Source organism: Lissotriton vulgaris, chromosome 12 (genome assembly GCF_964263255.1).
Source record: "Lissotriton vulgaris chromosome 12, aLisVul1.2, whole genome shotgun sequence".
Lineage (NCBI taxonomy): Eukaryota > Metazoa > Chordata > Amphibia > Caudata > Salamandridae > Lissotriton > Lissotriton vulgaris.
The window spans coordinates 384,824,738-384,851,724 of record NC_141700.1 but is presented as its reverse complement, the minus strand read 5'-3'; the positions used below and the strand labels follow the sequence as shown (position 1 = coordinate 384,851,724).

Below are 26,987 nucleotides of genomic sequence, written 5' to 3'. Positions count from 1 at the left end.
AAGTTAAGGAATCTGCTGCTAGATGTCTATCAAATAAGTGAACCGACAGTGCTCTGGTTGAGAACATTCAATGTAAACAGAGATAAATATCAAAGGTGTTTGATGCAAGAGACTGTATTTCTTATCTGGAGCAGCTGTCCCCGAAACAGAACCGGACATAAGTCTTTTGACTTGGAGTAGCACCCAGAGCCTGATGGCAGAAGAAAACAATTTATGATGGAGCTGTTGTGCCGATGTATTCTGAAACAAGGAAGGAGTCAACAGGTCTTTAGACTCAAATGTCTTTGAATAAAAACTTGCAAAAGTCCAATTTCAACACCAGGATGGCAGGAGTATCCAGAGGATGGGTATCCACAACCACACATGCTAAAACACACATATATAATATAAATTATATACAGTAATTAAAAAGCACAAATAACTAACGCAAATAGACCATTCACAATGTCCAATTTTATTGAACCAATTTATTCTACCTTAGAATAAAAATATTTTCACAGAGCAAGGTACAATGAAAATACACCACCATGCTGTTTTCTGCTGGGGTACAAATACTCAGATCAGAAATCCAAACCCTTGAGGAATACATCAATGTACACCTTTACAGCACGGTTTAGTGGCATTATTTACAGTTTTTAGTGTTTAAATAGGACCGGTATAGTTCATAGATAGTTATTGCAACAGTATAGCCCTTGCCAATATGTTGAAACCCTCCCAACTGTTCCATGATTCTTGCCTGTTCAGAAAGCGTTGCTGTTAAATTGGAAGTGCATAACACAAAATGTATTAGCCAACTCTGATGGTTGTTAAAACTTTGTCGTAACCAATTACAATTTACTTTGCTTCAAGTGCTTTAGTAAAGTATACAGTCAAAGGGGTTCTTATTTGGCAATTTCCAAACACTCTAGATTATAAAGAGTGCAGCTCTCCAAATCCAAAATTAATAGACCAACATGTTAAACATTTGTTTCCCTTTTAGATCCTTTGGTGTCCTCTTGTGCCCTTCACACAAATGATGAAACCATCTGCAGTTTTGAACAGATTTAACAAAATGTTTCAGGTCAATTCTAATAGACATTCCCGATGCTTTTCATGGTCGGATCCTACCTAATTTTTCCTGGCCAGTGTATACATTCTCAAATGACATTAACAAGCTAAGATTTGTTAAGTTTAATGAGACTTTGCTACAAATTATTACAGCAATGCCAAATATAAATAAAAAAAAGACACATAAAGACAATGACTTTTATTCTGGGTACTCCTTTAACTGCATGTCTGAGCCCACTCCTAGACGTTACAGCTTTCAACAGCAGGCATGGTTAATTGCTAACCTTTATATGAGAAAATAGCTATGTTCTATTCTCAATCTGAAAGCTTCTCTTTATTTGGACGAATCCTGTGATATGCCAGAAATCACAAACTCGAGTTCCTGCACTGAATAACAGAGTAAATCCAGTTTTGTTTATTAAACGGCAAGCCAGTGCTTCAGGACTCCAAATAAAATCCAAAACCAATTTAAAGCATGAAAAAGCTAATTAGGAAAACTTACAGCCGTTCTTTAGCATTTTAACTTTTGCAGTAACGTCAGCATGTTTGCAGACTAAAAATTATTACTCTTAAAACAGAAAAAAATAGTTATTCCTTTTTTATACAGCTATACAAGTTCTTAATGTTTCTTTGGCAATGGGATATAATGCAATTTTACAACTATACAAATAAAAAAAAATCCTTTGCCTAAGAAACAATAACTGTGCAATGTAGACTCTCACAAAGCAAGCACTCTACTTATCAAGCACCCAAAAAAGTTGACAAAATACAAGAATTTCAAAAGGGATATTACAGGATCCCCCCCCGCCCCCCCCCCCCCAAAAAAAAACAATGGATCAAACTCACAGTATCGACGGCTTTCCACATACAACTGTCTTTCATAACTTGCAGCAATTATCAAATACAATTTAATAAGAAAAATCTTCATAGTGATGAAAAAATACTTAGCTCCATCGAAGTACTGCTTTATTTTTTTTTCCATTTTACTATACATAAGAAAATTACCTATCCTTCAGCCTTTTAAATAAATGTAATGCTCAACATGTTCAAAGATGGCCTTTAAAAAAAATAACTGCATTTCAAACTTTTGACGCTAAGCAGTTACACCCTAGTGCTGGTGACAGGTTTACAGCAAGGTAACTTCTTCATTCTTCATAAAGATTGAATCAAAATCTTCTGGACCATGAACATCAAAAAATTGTGTAACCAGTTTCTAAGGAGGCTATGCAGCAACTTTGTTGTCTTTCTAAAAGAAAAAAGAAAAAACATGGCGATAAATGAAGCATTTATTAAAACTTGCATATTAATGATCGCAATTGTGTTTCTCATAAAACATTATGAATGAATCCAGACTCTATATCTGGTCACAGTGTCAAAGGTTGCAAATTGCAGTAGAATTTCTTGGGTGAGAGGAATCAAACAATAAAATATTACGTTCTACATAAAGCGATTTGCACAAATTGCTTTTAAAACACAAGTGCAATCATACAGAATACATGGTGCACATTCCAAGACAGTTCGCGCAAGTAAAGAGTTGCGATAGACTAATGTAGGTTTAGCGAGATGACCAACCTACAGACAAAAAGGGATTTTACCCACCTTCTGACAATCAATGTACGCAACTTGCCAATTTTAAAGGAACATTTTCTTTTAGAAGGCCTTCAATAGTCTCACTGATTCGAGGGATGATAGTTTTGAGACACAATTATTAAGGATTAGAAAGTACTAAATCTCTAAACTTTACCGGTGATTGTAGCAAGTCAATCACATTGGAAGACAGAGAACTATGTTTTCTCCTTTGAGGCACTCATTGCATAGCCAATAGGTCTCTCCTTTGGGACCTTGTGTGTTTAGCCAGAAATTTTGGCTATGTTTGAGAGCATTGTGGCTGCTGATCATTATGTTGAAAAGTTCTAATAGAAAGTGTTACGCATTTTTGTTACCTTTATACAAACGAAGACAACATTATATACAAAGACTACCATTAAATAGGGGAAGCAACAGATAAGTGGTTACACATGGCAGGAGTGCATTATCTATCGCTATATTAAAAATATCAGTCATTGTTACTTGTTCGCGGTGGCCACATCAGAACTAGCCAAATTAGTAACAAACTGTTGTCAAATGTTTCAAAATAGAAATCAGGAGCCTGTCTGGGTGCAAGTGAAGACCTGGAGGGATAGTTAACAAACCCTGCATTTTTCGTTAGTAAGGTGATCTTCATGCTCAAGGGCACAACTTACCTCTGGCACGCAAAGGACATTACAGGTTTTAACAGGTGCAGGATAGAAGGTCCTTTCAGTAACACTATAACGTAGAATTCATCTTTTGGGAACAAAGCCAGCTTAGAAATGTCAGAAGAGTTTTACAAGCAGTGGGGCTGGTGCAACAAGGCATAGTACACATGTATATGAAATTAGTCAGTGGTCTGCCCTAAGTAAATAATACTATCTCACAACAGCGGCACATGACAATACACTCAAGGCAGTTCTGAAACATCTTTACGGAACCTGGGAATCCCTGGTCAGCCAATTTCAACGCGGCAAAGAACCTTCTCAACCTTGCCACAGAGTCTTGGGACCCCGAACTCGTCAACTACACGGCAATTAAAAACGTGATTAAAAAACAAGTACGCGCCCTCTCCCAGTAACTGGACTTGGAGTCACTGGCAAAAAGAGATTTTCACGAGTCCCTATGCCTGCCGCACATTGTGTACAATCCTAAACACCATCTTACGCAGGCCGTGGGCCGCTCGGCCCTTCACAAGATTTTAGCCTACAGACTACACCCCCTGCCCCTCAAAGAACTATATGCCTTTGAAGAGGCTGGATCGGGAGCCCGGGAATGTAGGCTCTGTAACTACAAACGCGAGTCATTGGCCCATCTTTTACTATGTTGCCCGGCCCTGGGTGCGGCACGCAGCCTTTACCTCAGGCCTATCTTAAGACAAGTGGGGTCAAGCACCGCAAAGGAGGCGATTTACCAACTATATACACTGACCACAGTAAAACTGATGGCCTCATTTGGAAAGTTCATCCAACAGACACGGTCTAAGCTGATGGCCATCCAGGGCACATATGAATAGAGACTTTGCAGATGCACTCTGGGCCGTCCGTCCTACTATGAACCCTATTTCTTGTGCCTACCAGTGTCCTGGGAACCATCATACAGACTTGCCCGCTGATACACTTCTGGTTTTAACTTTTGTAATTTTGTATTTTGGTTTTAATGTAATGGTTTTGAGTAACCAAACAAAGTTATTCATTCATTCAGTGGTCTGACAATAACTAGCTCTATACAGGAAGCAGGTTAGCCTTTGGACTTCATCTCTACAACGCTGATAAAAAAATACTTGTTACACAACATTTAAAAACTGCAGTTATGCAAATGTACTCATTTCCTATTAACATGTTTGCATAAAGTATACTCTGCCACTGAGAACGGAGAGTGAGTCTGCACTGAGAGAAGCGAAACCCCGAAAGCATATCACGTGTGTCGGGAAAGATAAAATAACAGCAACAGTCTGGACTTCAAGCACCACAATGAACGTGTCCACAGATGTCACCCTGTCCTTACCAGACAGCGAGAGAGCACCTCTAGCAAGAGGAAACATGACTGCACAGAGAGCAAGAACAACGGATGCACTTCCCACTATAGACCCCTTGAAAGGAGTGAAAAACAAAATACCCAGTATCCTCAACCGGAACTTTTGGCAGCGGAGAAGAGGCTACAGTGGAAAGTACCAGGTCAAGCCTTCCAATCTGGCGGCTCTGTTGGAAACACGGAGATACTGGTGTTTTCTAGAAGTAGCTTGGAGAGAAAGAGGTTTATTGTCCAAATAATTTGGAACTGTGAATGTCGTATTCGAGATTTTGTAAACAAAACTAATTGCCCATCTGTCCTGTGCGCAACTGTCATACTAATTTATGTGGCGCCACAAGTTTGACTACGTTCCAAGTTGAGCAGAATTATTTTTCAAACATGGGGGCACTCGGATGCCTTAGATGGGGGTACAATTTGTTGGGGGTTAGACGTGAACTGATGGAAATAACTCAGACTAACAATTTTCTCAGTGTTCTCGGAAAAATTTATTCTGGGAAATATTGTATTTATGATGCCCGACCTTAGGGAGTACACTGTAAACAAAGGCTTTATCAGTTTTTACACTTAAAATTAGGTTGTATATACACATTGTGTTGTACGCGCCGAAACTGTGAAACGCGCATAAAGACAACCCAAAAGTGGAAGTATATCAAGATTTTTTTTCCGCTCGATAAATTATAGTCAGGCTGAGAAATGGAGATCTTCGATAACACGATCGGGGTTCATCCAGCGCTGAGAAATGAAAGACGTTCAATAACGCGATCGGCATTCCTCCAGCACAAACAATATGTCAGTGGAACATAGCTGGATGTTCTATGCTTCACTATATTCACTTTCAGCTGTAGTCATCAAGATGCAGCACTTAGGAGAGCCATTGAAAAAGAAAAAAGCCTGCAATGGTGTGCGTACTACAAATAATTTAAGGAATGCAGCAGGCACAGTGCGGGGGCCCTGCTCGGTCAGGAGCTCCCTAGGCCAGGGGAGAGAGAAGGCGGGCCATACACCTGCCTTTGGCCAATTGCACGCTGTCTTTCTTAGAAAGAAGCATGCAAAGGCCAATAACGTGGAAGCCAAAAAAAAATATATATACACACACCAGCTTGTGTTCCCAGATGAAAGCCCTTACAAAAAGCCTTGGAGAGCAGTGCATGCGCACTGGCTCAGGCGAGACCTAAAAAGGCAATTGTGCCTCGCTCCGTTTGTTGCTCAACTCACAACATCCAGGAAGCCATTCAACAGCTTACACAGAGCTAAGGTTTGTATTAAAGAATACAGAAGAATCAATAGTGGTTAGTCTGAGAACTTCGATTGAGATTATAACAGATTCTTAGCTCTTAACATGAGATCACAATTAGCAGTCTTCTCTAATGCTGGGCACTCCATCAGGAAATGATCCGCTCAGTTTGACCCTCTAGCGGGCATAGCACAACGGCTGCCAAGACCAGTAGCTGATCAAATGAGAAACAAAAATGCAAACAAGTGGTAACAGGTATGTAAATATTTTCTTTTACAGTGTTTCCACACTTTCTGGTAACTAAATTATCTAACTTGCCATCAATTCCCTTTTGGTTACCAACTTAGTTTGCTCTAGTTTAGTGTTTCATTACTTGTGTTTTGTTGGGCATTACTCCAGAAGCATCGTAATGCAACATTGCTAACTACAGTGGCTTCAATATGTAGGCTAAAAACGTATACTGGTCAGGTTCATAGTGAAAAGAACCAACATACTTAGCTGTCAGGAACGTTTGCATATACAGGGTGCAATTTTAGGACAAGATTGGATTTAATCACCTCTCAGCTTTCTTCATAGTGTATCATATACAAAAACTCTAAGTTAAAAAACCCTAATCTTCAAGCTTACATCACAGATAGTCATACCACCTTACTTTAAGAATTCCATGGGAGGTGCGGCTTTCTCATTATAAGTTGCCAAGCTCTAGGATGCACTTCCAGCCTATATTCTAAGCATACAGGAACAATTTAGAGTTCAGAAGCTAGGTGAAAACAACGCTGTTTCAAAGAAAATGTAAACCATCCCATAATATGGAGATAAACCCTAGAACAATAAGAAAACAAGTTACTTATCTGAAACTACGGTTATCCAGTATTGGTATCTTTCATAGATACACATGCCTGAATCATTCCCCGTCGCCACGGCGGGATTCCCACTGTAATTATATATACAAAAGCAGTGCCTTAGAATAATCTGTAGTAGGCTGACAAGACTAAAGGCCCAAAAAATAGCAGCCTATCTACCTCATTATATGAAAAGAACTGAAAGTAGTCCCAACCAATCAGCTTCCAGCACCCTCTAGAACCTTCCCAGCAGAGGCAGTTCTCGTCAGATTTTCCCAGCACAAGTGAGAAGTATGTATCCCTAATAAAGAACTGTTCTGCCGGGGAGGAGGGTGGGTGCATGTGAATCTATCAAAGATACCAATACTGAATAACCATAGTTACAGGTAAGTAACTTGTTTTCTTATCTAGTATTGGGGTATCTTTCATAGATTCACATGCCTGAATCAGAATAGCAAGCAGTAAACCCATATCTGTTGTTTGTGGAAGGTGGGAGACAAAGCGTAAATCTATATATCCCCACTCATCCGGAAGGTTATAGAGCACTAGAAAAGTAAAAAATACATAAATGCAGAAAACCTTCTAAAAAGAAAGTATGATATTCAGATAACATTTCATATTTAAACAGTATTTGACAAGCAAAATATTACAGTTTATTATGCTCTTATGTCATGAATAGAATATGAGAGACCTTTAAAAGTCTAACCTTAATGAAGAAGATGCTGCAGCACCGCTTGCCTCACTGCTGTATCATCTTGTGATGCAGATTGCAAGCAGTAATGCTTTGTAAAGGTATGGACACTCTTCCATGTCGCAGCTAGGCAAATGTCCGCCAGTGTGACTTCGGCAAATAATGGGGTTGACGCCGACATCATTCTGGTGGAATGTGCTTTTACCTTTCTGGCTAAAGGCTTGTTAGCTTTTTCGTGACAGAATTGTATTACTGAAGATAACCACCTGGTTATTGTTGCTTTAGTCACAGCTTGTCCCAACGCAACTGGACCATAAGCAATAAATAACTGGTTAGATTTCCTTATGTCTTTAGTTTTCTGAAGATAGAACTTTAGACAACGCTTCACATCCAGAGAGTGAAAGGCCTTTTCTGCCGGTGTGACAGGATCCCGGAAAAAAGTCTTTAACTTAACCGGTTGGTTTGAATGAAATTGTGATGGTACTTTAGGAATGAATTTTGGATTTGTTCTCAAGGGGACTTAGTCCTTAGAGAAATGAAGGAAAGGTTACGAAATGGTGAAAGCCTGAATTTCACTCACCCTCAGGGCTGAAGTGAGAGCTAGTAAAATAGCCACTTTCCAGGTTAAAAACTTCAATTCAGCTGTATGAATAGGTTCGAAAGGCCTTCTCATTAACTGGGACAAGACAATATTGAGATCCCATTCGGGAGGTGGTAGTCGAATTGGCGGAAAGGCTCGAAACAACCCTTTCAGAAATTGCTTTATCAGTGAGGAAGAACATAGTGAAGGTTTGTTGGAGCTTCTTCTGAATCGGGATATGGCGGCAAGATGTACTTTAATAGAAGAGAACACTAGACCCGCCTTGGCTAGTGAAAACAAGTAAGGTAGGATATCTTCAGGTGGAGCTTGAAGAGGATGGATATTATTTGCTTCGCACAAACAACAAAAGCGTTTCAATTTGAAACGGTACGTTCTGATAGTACTCTGAGCACGGGCTGGAGACAGAATTGCTCTACAGTCTGCAGAAATCTAAAGATCTTTAAACTCTAGGAAGTCAGGAGCCAGGCATGCAAGTGCAGCGATTTTGGATCCGGGTGCAGAATCTGACCGCCTTCCATTGACAACATGGCAAGTGTCGGCTTGAGGCGAACTGGAGGCTGTTGAGATAGCAGGAGCAGTTCTTGGAACCAGTACTGCCTCGGCCAGCGAGGAGCAATGAGGAGAAGAGTGCAATGCTCCCTCTTCATCTTTTGCAGAATCCTTGGTATTAACGGTATCGGGGGAAAAGCATATGCAAAGATTCCTGACCATCTCATGGACAGGACATTCCCTCTTGAACCCCGTTGAGAAAATCTGCTGGCGTAATGCACAAGTTACTACTTGTGTAACGATATATATGTAAGACATTAGTTAGTGATAGATTCCTTACCTTCGAATATCCCCAGGCGTCAGACTGGATCCGGAAACTTTTGCGTAGCAGTACCCTTGCGCGTCAGTAGGCGTCGTCTGCGGCTCCGCGTCAGTCGTCGGCGCCGTGAGGACGTTGTCTGAGTACTTAGACGCCGCCTCCGCGTGCGGACGTCAGTTCTTAGACACAGCTTTTCTGCGCCAGAAACGCAGAGCTATGCTAAAAACCAACACTGGTGCCATTGAAACTAGGGCCCTGAAAGGGGATGACCTTAACCCTAGATATCAGTTCGCAGAACGGGGAGGATGGGTGGGTCGGTAAGGAATCTATCACTAACTAATGTCTCTTACAGATATATTGTTACACAAGTAGTAACTGGTGCATCAGAAATACACGTTAGTGATAGATTCTTTACCTTAGAATAGATACCCCAGCAATACCAATCCCGGTGGTGGGTCTGCGAACCAATGATCCGTCCTCCAGGACTTTCTGGTCGGAACGGCCAAAGAAGCCATCCCTCCGGACTGGACTATCCAGGCAATAGTGTCTTGCAAACGTGTGCAGCGAGGCCCACGTAGCCGCCTGGCAAATGTCCTGCAAGGGCACACCTCGGCCCAAGGCAGTTGTAGTCTCTGTGGCTCGACTGGAATGAGCCCTCAGCCCAACAGGGGGTTCCTTCTTTGCCAAGGAGTAACACGCCTGGATACACAAGATGATCCACCTCGAGATGGTCCGCTTGTGCACCCCTTTCCCCTCCTTAGCGCCCACGTATCCAACAAAGAGTTGGTGATCCACCCAGAACTGGCGTGTGCGGTCCAGATAGAACGAAAGCGCACGTTTTGGGTCCAGACGGTGGAGGCTCTCTTCTTCTCTCGAGGGATGCGGAGGCGGAAAGAAGGTGGGCAAGGTGATGGATTGCCCAATGTGGAAGGCCGTGACTACCTTGGGTAGGAAAGAGGGCCTTGTCCGCAACACAACCTTGTCTGGATGGACTGAAAGGAAAGGAGGTTTACAGGATAGAGCCTGGAGCTCACTCACTCTCCTGGCAGAGGTGATGGCTACCAGGAAGGCAGTCTACAAAGTGAGAAGGCGAAGAGGACAGTTGTGAAGTGGCTCAAAGGGAGCGCACATCAGAAAAGTAAGAACCAAGTTCAAGTCCCACTGAGGCATCACAAAAGGAACAGGAGGGAACGTATGTGTGATGCCTTTCAGGAAACGATTAACTATAGGGGACTTCAACCTTCTTTGTTTATCAGGCAGCCTCAAAAAGGCTGAAAGAGCAGAAAGGTAGCCCTTGATAGTGCCCACAGCAGAGCCCTGCTGGGCAAGAGAAAGAAGAAAGAGAAGAACCTCAGAAAGAGGGGCATTGAGGGGATCCACAGCCTTTGCTGTGCACCATGCCACAAATCTGTTCCACCTGCAGGCGTATACAGACTTTGTGGAGGGACGCCTGGCTGCCAGAATGATGTTACAGACTTCAGGAGGCAAGTCAAATGGCCTCAACTGTCGCCGCTCAATCTCCAAGCATGGAGGTGGAGACTGGACAGGTTCGGGTGGAGGACCGTCCCCTGCTGCTGCGACAGAAGGTCCTCCTGAAGAGGCAGACGAACCGGGGGATCGACTGACATACTGAGTACCTCGGGATACCAGTACCTTCATTGCCCAGTCCGGAGCCACAAGGATGACTTGTGCCCGGTTGCGCTTGATCTTCTTCAGAACTCTGGGCAGAAGTGGTATAGGCAGAAAGGCGTACAACAGACCGCAACTCCACTCGTGACGAAAAGCGTCTCCAAGCGAGTGCGGCCTTGGAAATTCCAACGCGCAGAACTGATGACATTGCACGTTCTCTTCGGTGGCGAATAGATCTAACCAAGGCTCTCCCCACTGCAGAAAGAGACCTTGCTCCACGTCAGAGTTCAGACGCCATTCGTGATCCATCATGCACCGGCGGTTGAGTTTGTCCGCCCTGGCGTTCAGAGAACCTGCCAGGTGTTGAACCATCAGAGTCACGCCCTGATGGTCCAGCCGTTGCCAGAGGCGCAGAGCCTCCTGGCAGGGGGTCCACGACCCCACCCCGCCCTGTTTGTTGCAGTACCACATGGCGGTTGTGTTGTCCGGGAACACCTGCACTACACTCCCTCGGATAGAGGGGAGGAATGCCTTCAGTGCGAGACGAATCCAAAAGGTTGATATGGAGCCGGGACTCCGCTGGAAACCAGAGGCCTCTGATCTCCGCCTCTTCTATGTGGCGTCCCCAGCCCTGGAGTGACGCGTCCGTCACAACTACATGCTCCGGGTGGGGAAGGGGGAGGGGTCTGCCGCTGACCCAATCTCGGTCCGTGAGCCACCACTGCAGCTGTCTCGCAGTGCCCTCCGAGATCAGGACATGGTCGGACAGGTTGCCCTGATGCTGGGCCCACTGAAACTTCAGGTCCCACTGCACAGCCCGCATCCGCCACCGGGCGTGATGCACCAGAAGGATGCAGGAAGCCATCAGCCCCAGAAGCCGCAGCGTCAACCTGACCGAAACTCGGGATAAAGGCTGGAAGATTGGAATCAGTGCCTGTATATCCCGAACCCGCTGTTCAGGTGGGTAAACCCAAAACTGCGCAGAGTCGAGAACCGCTCCGATGAAAAGGAGCTTCTGAGAGGGACACAGGTGCGACTTCGGCACATTGATGGAGAACCCCAGCTGGTGCAAGAGGTCTGCCGTTGTCTGGAGGTGGCCGACTACTGTCTGGGGCGAGCCCGCCTTCAACAACCAGTCGTTGAGGAAGGGTTAGACTGAAACCCCTAACCTGCGCAGATGAGCTGCGACCACCGCCATCACCTTCGTGAACACCCGTGGGGCGCTGGTAAGGCCGAAGGGGAGCACAGTAAACTGAAAGTGCTTGTGGCCTACCGTGAACCGCAGGTAACGCCGGTGGGCCGGCAGGACGGGGATGTGGAAATAAGCGTCCTGCAAGTCCAACGCTACCTGCCAGTCTCCTGGGTCCAGGGCAGCTAAGACCTGAGCCAGAGTCAGCATCTTGAACTTCTCCTTCCGGAGGAAGCAGTTGACGTTACGTAGGTCCAAGATAGGGCGTAGGCCCCCTTTGCCCTTCTTGGGTACCAGAAAGTAGTGGGAGTAGCAACCACGTCCTACTTCTGGCCCAGGAACGCGCTCGATGGCCCCCTTGGCCAAGAGGGCCGAAACTTCCTACTGCAAGTGATCCCCCGATACGCGGTGGTGTTGCGGTGGCATGGCTTGAGGGGTCGTCTCGAAGGGGAGAGAGTAGCCCTCCGGACGATCTGCAGCACCCACCTGTCCGAAGTGACAGTGCGCCAGTGAGAGTGGTGATGGCGAACATTGCCCCCCACTGGCATTACACGGGCCGAGAATCACGGACTAGGAGGGTTTAGAGGCGGATGCTGCGGGGAAAGGTGTGGACTGGCATCGCCGTTGTCCCCGACCGCCTCCACGGCGATTTTCACGGCCGCCACCGTGCTGGATGTTAGTCTGCGGCGTGTGGCTGGAGGCACGTGGGGGGGGCACCCCTTCCTTTGCCACGAAAGGAGCGAAAGGCACCCGTTTGCTGGCGCGGGGCCGAGAGGCCCAAGGACTTGGCCGTAGCCCTGGAGTCCTTAAAGCGCTTAAGCGCGTGGTCTGCCTTGTCGCCAAAAAGGCGACGGCCATCAAACGGCATGTCCATCAGAGTGTTTTGGACATCTGCCGAAAAGTTGGCGGACCTCAACCAGGCGTGGCGTCTAACCGCCACCGTCGTTGTCATCGCTCTACCTAGTGAGTCGGTGGTATCCAGCCCACACCAGATGGAATATTTGGCTGCATCCCGACCCTCCACAAGGGCTTGGCCGAGTTTGGCCCGTACCTCCAACGGACACTCTGGCAGCACTTCCGCAACAGTCTCCCACAGAGAGTGGGTGTAGCGGCCCAAGAGGCATGCGGTGTTGGAAGACCGCAGTCCCAGACTAAGGGAGGAGAATATCTTTTTTCCGTACTGCTCGTACCTCTTGGATTCCCTGTCCGGCGGAGCCGACGGGAATGCGGTCTGGGAATTGGAGGCCTGGATGACCAGGCTCTTGGGGTGGGGTGGGTGGACAGGAAACATGGCTCGCCCGGGGCCGGGCGGTGGCGTCTGGCCATGTTCCTATCTACGGGCGAACCCGTAGCGGGCCTGGACCAAGTGCCCAAAAGAACGTCGGTCAAGGCCTCATTAAAGGGCAGCAGAGGCTCGGCCGAGCTTGATTGCGGTTTAAGGACCTCTGTGGGGAGGTTAGTCCTCACGGCCGCGACGGGGAGCTCAAGGTCCAAGGCCTTGGCAGCCCTCATCAACACCACACTAGAGGTTGCCCCCTCCTCCGTAGCCACGGTAGGAGGGGAGACAAAACCAGTGTCTGGAGAGGTGTCCAGGCCACTGGCCTCCCCAAGTTCCCCTGTCCAGTCCTCTTGAGACTGACACTCCTTGGTCAGAGGGTCCTCAGACCCCGCTCAATCCTCCTCATCACCCATCTCCTGATACTCAGGGTTTTCAATCAATTGGGCCGGTTCATAGAAGTGAAAATCTCTAAACGCCGTCGAAACAGCGCCCAGCGGCGCTGTTCCGACGTCGGAACCGGAGCGAAGGAGGCATTGGGGGCGGCGCCGCCCGAGGACGGCGCCGGAGGCGACACCTGACAGACCGACGCCAAGGGGGGTTGTAAGGTCCACCGGCGATGATCCAGATCCCGAAAAAGGTCCAGTGGGGTCCCGCGGCACCGGGCCCGAAGGCGCCGGCGGCATCGGGACCGCTTGGAGCGGGACGCGACGCCCGCGAGTCCGAAGGAGCCGCGTGGGCGGTGTGCTTCTTACCAGACGACGACTTCGACCCGGAGGAGTGGTGCCGACTCTCGGAACTGTGGTGGCTCCGAGCCCGCAACCTGTCCCTCGACCTTCCGTGGGACCGGGACCTCTCACGGCGCAGGGCCGACTGCTGGAGTTCAAGTCGCCTGCGGGACTGCTCCCGCCCAGCTTTTGAAGAGAGGGCCCGGCAGTCGGAGCAGGCCTCGTCGTCGTGGTAGACGCCTAGACAAGTTAGGCACAGGTGGTGAGGATCCGTGACCGACATTGTGCGGTCGCAATCCTCGCAGTGCTTGAAACCAGGCATCCCTACGGCACCGATCGGAGTTGTAAGACTTCGAGAAATTATCAAAATGATCCCAAAAAGTTAGTCAAAAATTGACTAAGGGTTACTGCTTTTTCCAGATCTGCGCTTGCTGGCGCGGAAAAAAGAAGAACCAACGTCAGCACGCGGAGGCGGCGTCTAAGTACTCAGGCGACTTCGCGGCGCCCACGACGCCGACGACGGACGCGGAGCCGCAGGCGACACCTACCGACGCGCAAGGGTACTTCTACGCAAAAGTTTCCGGATCCAGTCTGACGCCTGGGGATATTCTAAGGTAAGGAATCTATCACTAACATGTCTCTTTCAGATACAGGCATTTGCTGTTCTGTTGCGTCACAAATAGATCTAGAGTTGGTGTGCCCTATCTCTGAAATATCTTGTTCACCTGTTCTTGTTCCAGTTCCCATTTGTGGCAACCTGCGAGGGATCTGCTGAGATGGTCGGCTAGAGAGTTTTGAACCCCCTTTACATGCTTCTCTCTGAGAGTCATGCCGTATTGTATAACCCACTCCCACAGCTCTTGAGCTTCCTGCAACAGAGATAGAGATCTCGTTCCCCCTTGCTTGTTGATGTAGAACATGCTAGTGGTATTGTCCGTACGCACCAGCACTGAAGAATTTGCAATTCTCGGAAGGCACGCTTGCAGAGAAAGGAAAATGGCTCTTAATTCGAGACTGTTGATGTGTTTCTGCCGATATTGATGAGACCATCGGCCTTGAATCTGGAGGTCCTGGAGATGGCCTCCCCACCCTTCCATGTATGCATCTGTGGTCAGAATGAACTCCGGAAGGGTCTGAAGAAACGTGAGACCCGGAGACAGATTGCTTTCTTTTGTCCACCATTGAAGAGCATGCTTCACTCTGGCTGTCACTTTTATGCGATCATCTAAATACCCTCCTATTTGTTGCCATTGTCAATGCATCTCCTCTTGCAGTGGCCTCATCCGGAGTCTTGCGAAGGGGACTAGACTGATCGCTGAAGAGCACATCCCTAGAAGAGACGCATATGTTCGGACAATTAAGGTTTGTCTTGCCAGATTTTGAAGTTTGTTCTGCCGTTCCTGGGACAAGAACGCTTTGCACTGTTGGCTGTCCAGTGAAGCTTTATTTGAATGGAGAAGCACTATCCTATTTAGATCAAAAAATCAAAAAACTTATTTATATAAGCTGCAACCTTGAATGTACATTCTTTTAAAGAAGCGTGCTGTTGTGGTAGTACGGTTGTCTTACCCGTACCTTTACTTAAACCTACCTAACTCGAGCCCGTGGGACTCTACCACTATGCACTATAGCTTTGGTTACTCCCAACTTTCTATGTAATGTTTAACAACTTTTAAACCATTTCTCAATCTTACTTTCAGATTTTAATACCACACAAAGAAAAACTTCTCAAAATATTTCACATGATATTCCAACAGTAGATCACATATATACATCAAATCATATGAATCATAATACACAAGGTACATTCTTGTCAATTAATTCCAACAGATTCTTTAGTTGTCCATTATTGGCTCAATGCATTTCGGGCCGCTGATTGGCCCTTCTTCAGGAGCCTAGTTAATCTAAAAAATCAATATATAAACAATATTCAGCATTATATCTAACATGAGTTTGTAGAAAACAAGTATACTAAAACTCAATTCATTTGTGTTGTCATCTGGGTTTTCCATTTTTTTTTTAAAAGAACACCATTCAAATCAATATAATGGTAAACATATAAAACCCAACACCACACCAGTTCGTGAACACTGAAACAAATGAAAAGTCAATGCTTACGTCATCCAACGATGACCGGGACAATTTCCTAATGAAAACACAAAACGCTTCTTAGTATTGTGGATCTCAAAATGTTGTTTCAGATTCTCTACTAACAATGCATCTATCCGTTCTTACCTAAATTCAGACGTGTAAACCAAGTAAAGCAATCGGCTCTGTTCTCTCAACTTCGTTCGCGTACAAACTTCAACCGGCTCTGTGAACACAGATACCGACATCAAACTCAATGATCTTTGAGTATACCAATCAAACAAAACCCTCTAAAAACTGCCTTCAAACGCGTGTATACCTTCTGAAATAGTGTAGCCGTCTCCTTCACTTCCCTCCGCTGTTGGTCGTCTCTCACATACGTGCCGACATCAAAACGCGTTTACCGGGAACTCTGCTTCCCTTCTCTATTTATGAACATCAACGACGGACTATTCCACCATATGCGCCATCTTGGAGAGGGGAAATATGCTGCGACTCCAAAGGAGTCAACAATGTCTATCGTGACACAAAGGCTATCAAAAAGTATATCCAAAATACAACTTCATCAACACTAGTTCTAATCAGGGTTTGACTACTCTTATATGGTTCACATGAAAACGCCCTGAGATTACACGACTCCAGGCGTGATGCTATGCTTAGTCAAACAGATGGTTTCCCTTAGATGTGAACAAATCAAACTTTATGGACAAATCCAGTCCTTACACATATGGACAAACACAAATAATAACAAGTGTAAATAAGTGCAAAATTAATTGAAATAAACTCAAAAAAATATGGTGGGTTTTTAGATGTAACAGATAACGAGATGCGAATTTTTAGCGTTACACGCATGTACAGGTACAGAGTACTTTCATATATACATCATAACAAAAAGCCACGAAATCAATACGTTCATTCAATCCCTTCGGATCTTGAGTCCCTAGTCTTTTAATCCTGCAAGTTTCCCTTTGAAGGAGGGATCTGGTGAGATCCGTACCTTCAAAGAGTTGAACCTGTTCTAACACTGAAAATTGCAATTGTGCAATGCTGTGTCTCTCTTCCATCCAGTGCATGGCTAAACTGCTTTTAGTATTTCGAGTCCTGATCGTACTTTTATGCTCTGAGATCCTTCGTTTCAATTTCCTTTCTGTCTTCCCTACATATAATTTTCCACATGGGCATTTAATGTAGTAAATTAGGTTCATTGAGTTGCGATCAGAATTGTGAAACAGCTTGATTTCTTTTCCTGTCTGCGGGTAAATTTGCTCCAACAATTACGTTTTTGTAGTGTACACAGTTTGAGTACTTCTTCATTCCTTTATACGACGTTTTTTTGTTGCTTCTGTTTTGATGAAAATTTCAATATCTCCTTGCGATTTTTAGATCTGGTAAATGCAAACAACGGCTTCATGCAAAAAAGCCCTTGAAAGTCTGGTTCTTTTTCTAGAAGACCCCAGTGACGATTTATGATGTTTTTTTATTTTTTGTGTACTGGAACAAAATTTAGACACAAACACATTCCTTTCTGTTTTATCTTTGGGTTTCTGTTTGAGCAAAATCTTCCGATCCTGCGCTAGTATACAGGTTTTAGCTTGATCAAGTAATTCTTGGGAGTATTATTATTATTATTATTATGTTCTTATAAAGCGCCTGAATCGACCCCCGAAGGGGTATCTCCGCGCTTGCCTTGGGAACCCGTCCTGGCTTTTCCCTGTGAGATAGCCCTTACAGGGCATCCCCAAGGTGAAAGCCAGGCATCCCGAGGCGGGGGGGCCGTTGTGGAGATTAAGCAAGCTTAATGCCCAGAGTTGCAGAGTGTGAACCCATGATTAGGTCAGGCACCGAAGCGAGAATTATCGAGTCCATGGGCATTTGAGCTCAAGACCCTGCCGCGTCGGGAATTGAACCCTGGTCCCGGGTCTGACCTCTGCTTCAGGGTCTGCCTGCTCTAACCAGTGAGCCACACTTCTCCACCCCTTTCTTTGTATTTCTGTTGTATTCCAAGATTTAATTCAAGGTCAGTGGTCTCTGAGCAAATTCTTTTGAGTCTCAAATTGTGAGAAAGGAAGATTCTTCTTCAAACGTGGGGGGTGGAAACTTTGAAACTGGAGCGCATTGTTAATATCAGTATCTTTTCTAAAAACCATGGTGCAAATCTTGGACGAATCTAATTTAATTTGTATATCCAGAAACGAAATCTCTGAATCACCGATTGTGTACGTGAATTGGATGTTTGTCAAAACTGTTCGTTTGAAGCAACTTATTTTCAAGCTTTTGTTTGCTCTCTGTCCACAATATAAAGAGATCATCTATGAACCTACAAAAAAGTTGTGTGTTCTTGCCACTCTTGATTATAAATGTGATCTGCTTCAAATTTCGCCATAAAGGTGTTGGCGTAAGCTAGGGCCTCAGTGAATCCCATAGATGTTAAGTGAAGACGAGGGGGAGACCTTGGGCGGGGTTGTGGGTGGTTTCTTTACAAACTCCAGAGTGTGCCCTCTTTCCACTAGGTCGAGGACCTACTGGTCAGATGTGATGTTCCGCCATTGTTGGTAAAAGGCGGTTATCTTCGCGCCCACAGGGAGGGAAGGATTGTGGATTGGCGTCTGGCATAGCTCATTGACGTTTGTCTGAATATCGTCCTTGATTATTTGATCTTAGTCTTCCTCCCGGATGAGAGAAATTGCTGGAGGAAGATTGCCTGTATAAAGATTGGTAATACGGTTGCTTATACTGCGACTGGTATTGCCTGTTCTGTTGATTGTGGAAATTTCCTCTGGAAGAAAATCCACAACCTCTTGCTCCTCTAAAAGTACCTCTTTTATATTGCAGGGTACCAAGCGATTTTGCGGTGTTTGTATCCGTCTTGATGGTTAGTAAGGCGTCATCTATGTGTTTACCGAAGAGCGATTCCCCATCGTAAGCCATATCAAGGATTTTTGTTTGCACCTCAGGTCTGAAGGAGGTTGCTCTGAGCCAGGCCTGTCGTCTGAGCACCGCAGCACCCGCTAACTGACGAAAATTAGTGTTTGCGATGTCTAGGGCGCAATCTATTATTTCTGAAGCCGCCCTCTCTCCTTCAAGCACTATTTTGCGTACTTCTTGCTGACTATCTTCCGGTATCAATTCTATGAATATAGATAGTTCCGACCACATTTGTCTGTCATAGAGGGCAAGAATCGCAAGAGAATTCGCTGCCTTGATGGAAGATGGAGTGGTCTGTCCTGTAACTCCAGTTCTGTAGTAGGGGTATCTCTGTTATAGTCATAATCTAGTGAATAGTCCCGCCCATGTGCGTGGACCCCGGCAATCAAAAATAATCTCTTAAGATGTTAAAATAATGCAGAAACTGCAAAGACACTTAAGAGAGAATTTAAAGACAAATAATGCAGCCTATATCCACAGGCTACACTGTCCAGTACTTCAACTAGAAATTCCACCAAAAAACACTACACATATAACAGCCTGCCAGTTTCTACCATAGAGAAACTTGCCTCCCCCAGTCAAAGACTCTGGAATGATAGAGAGGAAGGTAGGGACAGACAAGCCCCATAGGCTGCCATTATGTGGCTTAAATAGGATACTGTGCCTTTAAGAGAACTTTCCAGAACTTCTCCCAGTATCCCAGAATGCATAGCAGGTCCCTCTACTTTCAGTTCTTTTTGAAGGCGAACCACGCCAGACCTGTCGCATTCCGTACATGATCAAATATCTCCAACGGGGAGGAGGGCGGGCGCTTATGACTATAACAGAGATACCCCTACTACAGAACTGGAGTTACAGGACAGAAACTACTCCTTCTGTAGTAGGGGATCTCTGTGTATAGTCATAATCTAGTGAATAGAATGGCAAGCCCATCCCCACACCAAAGCGGCGGTGGAGAATAAATACATAACGCCACTACTGTGCGAACAAATTCCGTAGCGAGCCCGGCCCAACCTGAGCGTCTGCCCTGGCGTCAGTGTCCAGACAGTAATGCTTAGCAAAGGTATGAACCGACTTCCAAGTGGCTGCCTTGCAGATTTCAGCAATCGGCACGTTACGGAGCAGAGCCGTCGTGGCAGCTTTGCCCCTGGTGGAATGAGCCTTAGGCTTACCTCCTAAGGTCTTATTAGCCTTTTGGTAACATAATTGTATGCAGGACACAATCCACCTAGAGATGGACTGCTTAGAGGTCGCAAGACCCATCCTGACCTATCCATAATTGATGAACAACTGGTCAGACCTACGAATATCTCTGGTTTTATCCAGATAAAATTTCAACACCCTCCTAACATCCAGGGAATGGAGAGACCTCTCCGCTGGGGATGAAGGGTTCTGAAAAAACGTAGGCAAAGTTATGGTCTGGTTGACATGAAAATCAGAAATAACCTTGGGAAGAAATTTAGGGTGAGTGCGCATAACAACCTTGGCAGCATGAAACACAGTATAAGGTTCAGTACAGCACAACGCCTGAATTTCACTCACCCTGCGGGCCGATGTAATGGCCACGAGGAACGCCGCCTACCAGGACAGGTGCTGCAACGAAGCCTTATGAATAGGTTCAAAAGGCTCCTTCATCAATCTGGACAGCACCACATTCAATTCCCATGAAGGCGAAGGAAGCCTGACAGGAGGGAATACTTTCTTCAATCCTTCCAGAAAATCTTTGATCACAGGGATCTGGAAAAAGGAAGTCTGTGAAGGGCATTTCTTGTAGGCAGTCAATGCAGCAAGATGAACCTTAATGGAATGAACATTAAGGCCAGATTGCGCCAAATGTAAAAGGTAAGGAAGGATGACATCTTCCTTACAGGTCGTAGGATCATGGTTCTCAGACTGGCACCAGATACAAAACCTCTTCCACTTGTAAGCATATGAAGTCCGAGTGAAGGTCTCTTAGACTCCTTCAGTATGTCCATGCAACCCTCGGGCAGATTCAGATGGCCATATTGCACTCTCTCAGGAGCCATGCCGCCAAACTCAAAGACAAGAGGTTGGGGTCTAACATCCGTCCCCCGAACTTCGTGAGAAGGTCCGGCCTGCACGGCAACCGAATGTGAGGAAGGAGAGACCGGTGAAGTAGGCCCGTGAACCACCACTGCCTGGGCCACTCCAGGGCAATGAGTATCATCCGAGCCCTGGACCGGGCCAGCTTGATGAGCACTGCCGGAATCAGGGGAATGGGAGGAAAGGCGTACAGAAAGCCGTTCGTCCAGTTGATCCATAACGCATTCCCCAGCGTCCCTTGCTGGAAGTACCTGGAAGCGAAGTTTCTGCACTTGCTGTTTTCGGCGGTGGCGAACAAATCTATGTCTGGAGTTCCCCACCTTGCGAAGACTTCTCCTAGTACTTCGTCGTATATGACCCATTCGTGGTTTTCCTGAACCAGTCTGCTCAGTGCGTCTGCCTGAACATTCTGCACACCTGGTAGATGGGTGGCCGTTATCGTCAGTCCTCTGGCTAGGAGCCAGTGCCAGATCGCCTGCGCCTCCTGTGACAAGAGTGCGTGATCTCGAGCCCCCCTGCTTGTTGAGGTAATACATCGTGGTGGTATTGTCCGTCTGTACAAGCAGAGAGTTGGTCTGGAAGGACGGAAGAAAGGCCTTCAGTGCCAAGTGAACAGCCCTGAGTTCCAGGAAATTGATGTGATACGTGGCCTCCATCGGCGACCACGTTCCTTGAATCTGTAGTCCCGGAATGCGCTCCCCATCCCAGGAGAGAAGCATCCGTCACGACAGTCTGCGTGGGAATGTCCTTGTGAAAGGGAACCCCTCTGAGGAGATTCTCCGCCGAACACCACCACTTCAGAGACTGAAGAGCATGCAGCGACAGTCGAATCTTGTCTTCCCAAGATCCTTTCCTCTGATCCCACTGGTCCTCCAAGCACTCCTGCAGCGGTCTCATGTGCAGCCGTGCGTGTGGCGTCAGGAAGATACAAGAGGCAATCGATCCCAGTAGAGAAGACACCGTCCTCACTGTTGTAGATGGAGTGGTCATAAGAGCCTGAGCCTTCCGAAGGAGTGATAATCGTCGCTCTTCCGAAGGAGACACGCTTGCTGACAGCGTATTGATGGAGGCTCCCAAGTACTGTATGCATTGGACCGGAGTCGGGACAGACTTGGCAATGTTGATGTGCAGCCCCAGCTTGTTCAAGAGAACGCACGTCTTCTGGAAGTGTGCTCGTGCTTCCGAGAAGGAGGATGCCTTGATCAACCAATCGTCCAGGTACGGGTAGACGAACACCTTGTTCTTCCTCAGGTGTGCTGCTACCACCGCCATGCACTTCGAGAATGTTCTCGGCACAGACTTCAGTCCGAATGGGAGTACTGTGTATTGATAGTGATTGGTGCCGACTTGGAACCGCAGGAACTTCCTGTGTTTGTGTGCAATGGACACATGGAAATAAGCATCCTGTAGGTCTATAGCGCATAGCCAGTCTCCCTGTTGCAACTGAGGGTAAATCTGATGCAACGACAGCATGCAAAACTTTTCCCTGCAAATCCATTTGTTTGCCTGCCGCAAGTCCAGAATGGGCCTGAACTCGTTCCTGTCCTTCTTGTGAACCAGAAAGAACCTGGAGTACAGACCTTTTCCTCTCTGAGACAGAGGTACGTCTTCTATCGCCCTTTTCCTCAACAGGATATCCGCTTCCGCCTGAAGCTCGCGCAGCTGAAACTGCGAGCTGACCGGGGGAATTGCTGGAGGAGGGCTGGTGAACCGAAGACTGTATCCATTGCAAACAATAGCCAGCACCCACTTGTCCGGAGTAATTTTTCTCCACTCTGCCAGAAAAAATGTAATGCTTCCCCCTACCGGAGTGGGTAACAGATCCGGGGGAAGTAGGTTCCTAGGGCCTAGACCCAGCCTGGCCCTTGGGCGCCGGGGCCGACTGCTGGCCTCCTCTGCCCTCCTGGCGCTTCTGGAACGGCTTACGGAACTGGTGTTGCTGTTGCGATTGTCCCGAAGCCTGGCCTCGTCCTCGGCCGCCGAACCGCCGTTGGAAAGGGCGGTACGTCTTCTTGCTCTCTTTAGGCTTCTCCAGGCCCACAGCCGTTAGCGTCTCGGCCTCCGTCTTCATGCGGGCCATCTCATCGTCCGCATGCTTCCCGAAGAGGGTCTCACCGGAGAATGGTAGGTTGGCCACCCTCTGCTGTGCGTCCGGTTTCAGGGACGTAAGCCGGAGCCATGCGTGGCGTCGTTGGTTGACTCCGTGGCAAAATCCGTGAGCAGCCAACAGGGAAGAGTCCGCCGCAGCGCTGATGATCTGGTTCGCCACCAGCATCCCCTCATTCAGCACTTCCATGAAGTCCTCACGCTTCTCCCGAGGTAAATGCTCAGCAAACCGCTCGAGGGAGTCCCAGAGGGCGCGGTCGTATCTGCCCAACAGCGCCATGGCACTCGCAGCTTTCATGGAGGTAGCGGAAGTTCCACAGACTTTCCTCCCCGCCGAATCCATCCACCTGGACTCCTTATCCGGGGGAACCGTGGAGGACAGAGTGGTGGCATGTTGCTTGCGGGCCGCCGTCACAATGACAGAGTCAGGAGGGGGTTCCGTTCTCAGAAAGGCCGGGTCCGAATCGGGAGCCCGGTACTTCTTCAGCAACCTCGATGGAGCCGCCCTCGTCACAGCAGGGGTGAGAAACAGGGCCATAGCCGGTTCCTCCAGGCCCGGCACCAGAGGTAGGAGAGGACGAGACAGGTGTTTTTGATGCAATGTCTCAAAAATGACTGAAGTCTTCGGAGTAGGCACCGTCAGGGATATGCCCAACTTCGCAGCGCCCCTTAAAAGGACGTCATGGAACGCCACCAGGTCATCAATCGGGGACACCCTCGTGTCCGGTGACCCCGACAGGGTAGGAGAATAGTCCCGGGTCCCAGAGGACCTCGTGTGTGAGCGAGATTCGCGCCCCCTATGGCGGCGTCTCGACCTCGTGGATGATCTGCGTCGCGATCTCTCCGTGGATGATCTGCGTCGAGATCTCTCCCTTCTCCCAGAGCGAGAGCGAGACCTGCCAGCCCGTGGCCGCTCCGCCGGCTTTCGTGGCGGGGTCTTCCTTGGCTCCTCACGGGCTTTCGGTTTTGGGGTCCCCTTAGGAGGAACAGGCAAAGACGGCAGGGAAGTGGACCTCGGCGGAGGAACCTTCGGCTGCGGGGTGGGCCCATGCGGAGGGACAGGAGGTGGTTGTGGGTCGCCTGAAGGAAGTGGAGGTTTGGGTGGAGGATCCTCCTTAGGAACAGGAGGAGGAGTCGGAGTCCAAGGCCGAGATGGCGTGTACACCTCTGAGTACACCGAGCCCGGTGACCCCTTAGGCGAAGGGGGTGGAGAGCCAGCCCCATCAGCAGGTGACCGCTTCCTCTTGCGTCCTCCACTAGAAGCAGCGTGACTCCTGGGACTAGAATCCCTCTTGCGCCGTTTGAGAGGCTGAACGACTCCTAGACGCCGACCGCTTTCTGCTAGACGTAGAGCGTCGCTTTTCTGGCGCCGAACGACGCTTCCGTGACTCCGGCATCGATCGCCGCCTCCGCGACGTCGACCCTCTTTTCCTCGACGGCGAACGCCGATCCCTCGACGTCAACCTCTTCCTCGCGATGTCGTACGCCGCCTCCGCGACGTCGAGCGTTCCGTCTTCGACGACGAGCGTCGCCGTCTTCTTGATGCTCTCGACGTCGAGGAGCCCCTAGACGTCGACCGGTGCTTCGACGGCGATCGACGGTGTCGCCTCGACGGCGAGCGTCGATGCTTGTCACTTCGCCTTCGGCGTCGATGGGAAGACCTTGACGTCGACGATGACGGTGGCTTCGACGGCGACTTCTCCATGATCTTAGACGTCGAACCGTCACGCCGTCTCGACCCGGAGCCCCGGGGAGAAGGGGAGCACACCTCCGTCATCCCTCTCGACGTCGTCGTCGATGCAATCGATGTCGACGGAGACCAGGACCGTTTGCTGGACTTCCTGCCCCGGGGGAGCCCCCCAGAGGCCTCAGCAGAGGCAGAGGGAACCTTCCCAGACTGCCCAGACCCACCTGCAGCCTGCAGACGCCTCTCCTCAAGGCCAGAAAGCCTGATCTTCAGTCTGTCCCTCAGAGTCCGAGCAGTAAACTGCTGGCAGATGACACAATCCTTAGGGACATGATCTTCAGGGAGGCAGACGATGCAGACATCATGGGGATCGCTCTTGGCCTTCTTCCTCCCACATGCTGGGCACTTATCAAAAAGGCCAGGCATTTTAGAGCCCTAAAACGCCTGAAACAGCACAAAAGAGAGAAAGAGAACACCAAGAAAGTAAACAAACACTTTTAGAACACAAAAGTGCCAAAATATCCAATAAACCCTTGAAACAAGGGAGAGCTCAATGCCAGGGTCCTGTAAGCAGGAGCCGGAAAAAAGAACTGAAAGTAGAGGGACCTGCTATGCATTCTGGGATACTGGGAGAAGTTCTGGAAAGTTCTCTTAAAGGCACAGTATCCTATTTAAGCCACATAATGGCAGCCTATGGGGCTTGTCTGTCCCTACCTTCCTCTCTATCATTCCAGAGTCTTTGACTGGGGGAGGCAAGTTTCTCTATGGTAGAAACTGGCAGGCTGTATTATGTGTAGTGTTTTTTGGTGGAATTTCTAGTTGAAGTACTGGACAGTGTAGCCAGTGGATAAAGGCTGCATTATTTGTCTTTAAATTCTCTCTTAAGTGTCTTTGCAGTTTCTGCATTATTTTGACATCTTAAGAGATTATTTTTGATTGCCGGGGTCCACGCACATGGGCGGGACTATTCACTAGATTATGACTATAACAGAGATACCCCTACTACAGAACTGGAGTTACAGGACAGAAACTACTCCATCTTCCATCAAGGCAGCGAATTCTCTTGCGATTCTTGCCCGCTATGACAGACAAATGTGGTCGGAACTATCTATATTCATAGAATTGATACCGGAAGATAGTCAGCAAGAAGTACGCAAAATAGTGCTTGAAGGAGAGAGGGCGGCTTCAGAAATAATAGATTGCGCCCTAGACATCGCAAACACTAATTTTCGTCAGTTAGCGGGTGCTGCGGTGCTCAGACGACAGGCCTGGCTCAGAGCAACCTCCTTCAGACCTGAGGTGCAAACAAAAATCCTTGATATGGCTTACGATGGGGAATCGCTCTTCGGTAAACACATAGATGACGCCTTACTAACCATCAAGACGGATACAGACACCGCAAAATCGCTTGGTACCCTGCAATATAAAAGAGGTACTTTTAGAGGAGCAAGAGGTTGTGGATTTTCTTCCAGAGGAAATTTCCACAATCAACAGAACAGGCAATACCAGTCGCAGTATAAGCAACCGTATTACCAATATTCATTTATTTTGACATCTTAAGAGATTTTTGATTGCCGGGGTCCACGCACATGGGCGGGACTATTCACTAGATTAGGACTATACACAGAGTTCCCCTACTACAGAAACAGCATTGGCGGAGAACTTCTTGCCTATTAGATCCTATCTTCTGCCCTCCTTGTCCGGTGGTGCTGAGATTGGAGTGGATGGCTTTTTGGACCTCTGTTGAGCAGCTTGGGATATCACAGAGTCCAGACGTGGGTGGCCCACCAAACAAGATGGAGTGTCTGGCGGTGCTCTATACTTCTTCTCAATACGAGGAATGACTGCTGGGATAGAAGCGGGTGTCTTCATAATCTTAAGACCTTCCTTCCAAATATATTCATTAATGGGTATGGCCCTGGTGATCCTCCTCTACCCCTCTTTAAAGTCGTGCAAAAAGCATTCTAAATGCTCAATAGTAACTGGTAGTTCAAATCTTGTAGCAGCCCTTTGCATTATATTGTGAAAGCCGCCAATGTCCTCCGGCGGAGACTCAGAGGGTTGTCGCAAAGGAGGCGAAGGCATGGGTATAACAGTCATCCTACGGATCCGCAGGTGTGTTTTCATGAGGTAACTCGCCTTCTTCCCTTCCATCCTCGTCCGAAGAGGAAGTATCCCGATCCTCTTGTGGTGTGGGTTCTGCAGTGTGTCTTGGCGACACTGGAGGCTGCGGTGGTGGAGGCGTACGTACATCCGCTGGTACCGGAGGTACAATTGGTGTGGGAGGTGTAGGTGGGAACCTTTGGCGATAGTCTGCCAACATGGCCTGTAAGTCCTGAATCAACGAAGGAGGAAGATGACTTGACTCCTCCGAACGTGGAGCTCTGTATGGTTGTCTATAGAAAGGTGTAGCCAAATCTTCTTGGTAGTAATGCTCCTGTATATCCTCTTCATCCTCATCCTGACATT

General features: G+C 47.6%; 1 protein-coding gene across 1 annotated transcript in view; it reads right to left on the bottom strand.

The window, feature by feature from the left end:
* Nucleotides 1-433: 433 nt before the first annotated feature.
* LSM14A (LSM14A mRNA processing body assembly factor) overlaps nucleotides 434-26,987 on the bottom strand; it is a 318,574-nt gene continuing 292,020 nt past the window's right edge. Inside the window, exon 10 of the mRNA XM_086945147.1 lies at nucleotides 434-2,293. Within this exon, the coding sequence (XP_086801273.1) occupies nucleotides 2,270-2,293 (24 nt within the window). The 3' untranslated portion in view covers nucleotides 434-2,269. The remainder of the gene's footprint in view (nucleotides 2,294-26,987) is intronic.